This window comes from Nicotiana tomentosiformis, chromosome 5 (assembly GCF_000390325.3).
Source record: "Nicotiana tomentosiformis chromosome 5, ASM39032v3, whole genome shotgun sequence".
Taxonomy (NCBI): Eukaryota; Viridiplantae; Streptophyta; class Magnoliopsida; order Solanales; family Solanaceae; genus Nicotiana; species Nicotiana tomentosiformis.
In genome coordinates this window covers 84,507,327-84,510,114 of record NC_090816.1, presented here as the reverse complement: position 1 = coordinate 84,510,114, position 2,788 = coordinate 84,507,327, and the positions used below count along the sequence as shown (strand labels likewise).

At 40.5% G+C, this 2,788-nt stretch overlaps 1 protein-coding gene across 1 annotated transcript; it reads left to right on the top strand.

Moving 5' to 3' along the window:
• The first annotated feature begins 2,090 nt into the window (after positions 1-2,090).
• Positions 2,091-2,402, top strand: LOC138892699 (uncharacterized). Its single transcript, XM_070176435.1, has one exon. The coding sequence runs from the start codon at positions 2,091-2,093 to the stop codon at positions 2,400-2,402; it is 312 nt and encodes a 103-aa protein (XP_070032536.1).
• The last annotated feature ends 386 nt before the right edge of the window (positions 2,403-2,788 follow it).

Sequence of the window (2,788 nt, the reverse complement as noted above, 5' to 3'; positions counted from 1 at the left end):
AGAAAAGGGATCTTGAGCATGTATATGTATATTTGCTTCGACTCATGCTATGAATTAATAAAGGTATTGTTGACTGGTATCATGTTTCATTTGGAGATTGGGATGCAAATATCTTATTTGATTTCTGTTAATTGAAAAGCATGCCTAAAGTCCATATGAGCTATATTTTGAGCTTTTATACTTGTTTATGCTATCATGTCTAGTTTCTTGTTGGATTATTCTCTTGTCTATTTACTGACTGTTAGTGAGTATCGGATTTGACCCCTCGCCACTACCTTTTCGAGGCTAGACTTGATACTTACTGGGTAATGTGGTTTATACCCTTCTCTTGATACTCATGTATATCTATCTACACCTGTTGATGATTCTATTGCGGTGGATCGTGTGTATCGGCTTTGCGTGGTCACTATTGGTGGTTATGAGACTAGTGTCGACCTTCTATTGCTTAGTATGGTGGACATTGATGTGATTTTGGGCATGTATTGGTTGTCTACGTACCATGCTATCCTTTATTGTCACACCAAGACTGTGATATTGTCTATGCCTAAGTTGCCGAGGATGGAATCGATAGGTTCTCTTGGTCACACTCCTAGTAGAGTGATTTCATTTCTGAAGGCCCAACAGATCATTGAGAAGGGGTATTTGACATATATGGCTTTTGTTCAAGATGTTAGTGTTGATACTCCTACTATTTATTTAGTTCCAGTAGTGAGGGAGTTTCTTGATGTGTTTCCTGCAGACCTACCGAGCATGTCACCCGATAGGGACATTGATTTTGGTATTGATTTGATGCCAAGTATGCATCTAATATCTATTCCTCTATATGGCACGGCTCCAGCGAAGTTTAAGGAAATGAAAGAACAGTTGCAAGATTTGTTTAATAAGGGATTCAGCTGGCCTATGTATCACTGTGTGTTGCACTAGTGTTGTTTGTAAAAATAAGGATGGGTCTATGAAGATGTGTATTGACTACCTGCAATTGAACAAGGTTACCATCAAGAACAAATATCCTTTGCTGCGCATTGATGATTTATATTATCAGCTTTAGGGCGCAAGAGCATTCTCGAAGATTGACTTGAGATCGGTGTATCACCAGTCGAACATCCCAAAGATGGTTTTTAGGACTCGTTATGGGCATTATAAGTTTTTGGTGATGTCTTTTTGTTTGACTAATTCCCCAACATCTTTCATGCATTTGATGAACAACGTGTTCCAACCTTATTTGGATTCTTTTGTTATTGTATTCATTGATGATATCTTTTTGTATATTCTCATTGTAGTTGAGGAGCACAAGCAATATTTGAGGATTGTGCTTTAGATTTTGAGGGAGAAAAAGTTGTATGCTAAGTTCTTCAAGTGTGATTTTTGACTGGACTCGGTGGCATTCTTGGGTCACGTAGTATCTAGTGGTGGGATCAAGGTGGACCCGAAGAATATTGAGTGTAGTTCAGAGTGGGCCCAGACCTTTTACGCTACAAAGATCGAGAGCTTCTTGGGTTTGGTTGGTTATTACCATTGCTTCTTAGAGGAGTTTTCCTCTAATTAAAACCCCATTGACTAAGTTAACTTTGAAGGGTGCTCCATTTAGGTGGTCGGATGAGTGTGAGGAGAGATTTCAAAAGCTCAAGACTTCTTTGACTACAACTCTAATTTTGATTTTGACTTAGGATTGGGGTCATTTGCAGTTTATTGTGATGCTTTACGGCTTGGCATTGGGTGCGTGTTGATGTAGGATACAGGGTGATTGTCTATGCGTCGCACCAGTTGAAGCCCCATGAGAAGAACTATTCAGTGCATGATTTAGGGTTAGCATCTATTATGCACGTGCTCAAGATTTGGAGGCACTATCTGTATGGTGTGTCTTGTGAGGTCTATATGGATCATCAGATTATCTAGTATCTGTTTAACCAGAAATATTTGAATTTGAGGCAGCGAGATAGTTGGAGTTGTTGAAGGATTATGATATCACCATTCTTTATCATCCGGTAGGAGACGCCTTGAGCAGAAAGGGGGAGAGTATGGGGGGTTTAGCATTCATACCAGCTGGAGATAGGCCTTAAGCTATATATGTTCAAGCGTTGGCTAACGGGATGGTGAGATTGGATATTTCGAATTCGAGCAGAGTTCTTACTAATGTTGTTTCACAGTCATCATTATATGGGCACATTAAGCCTAGCCAATATAACGATCCCCATTTGCTTGTCCTAATGGACACGGTACAACATGGTGGTGCTAAGGAGGTGGCTATTGATGATGATGGGGTATTTCCGCTTCAGGGTCGGATTTGTGTTCCTAATGTGGATTGTTTGAGGGAGTTGATTGTTAAGGAGGCTCATAGTTTGCGCTATTCTATTCATCTAGGAGCTACGAAGATGTATCGTGCTTTGAAGCAGCATTATTAGTGGAGAAGGATGAAAAAGGATATTGTGGGATGTGTTGCTAGGTGTTTGAATTGTCAGCAAATCAAGTATGAGCATCAGAGACCGAGTGGTTTGCTTCAGAGGTTAGAGATGCTAGAGTGAAAGTGGGAGAGCATCACTATGGACTTTGTGGTAGGGTTGCCACGGACCTTGAGGAGATTCTATGATGTTTGGGTCATTGTGGATAGACTGACCAAGTCTACGCATTTCATTCCGGTTATGACTTCCCACACATTAGAGTTGTTAGCTAAGATCTATATCAGGGAGGTTGTCCGCTTGCATAGTATGCCAGTGTCTATTATCTCGGATCATGGCACTTATTTTACATTGGATTTTTGGAGAGACATGCCATGTGAATTGGGCACGCA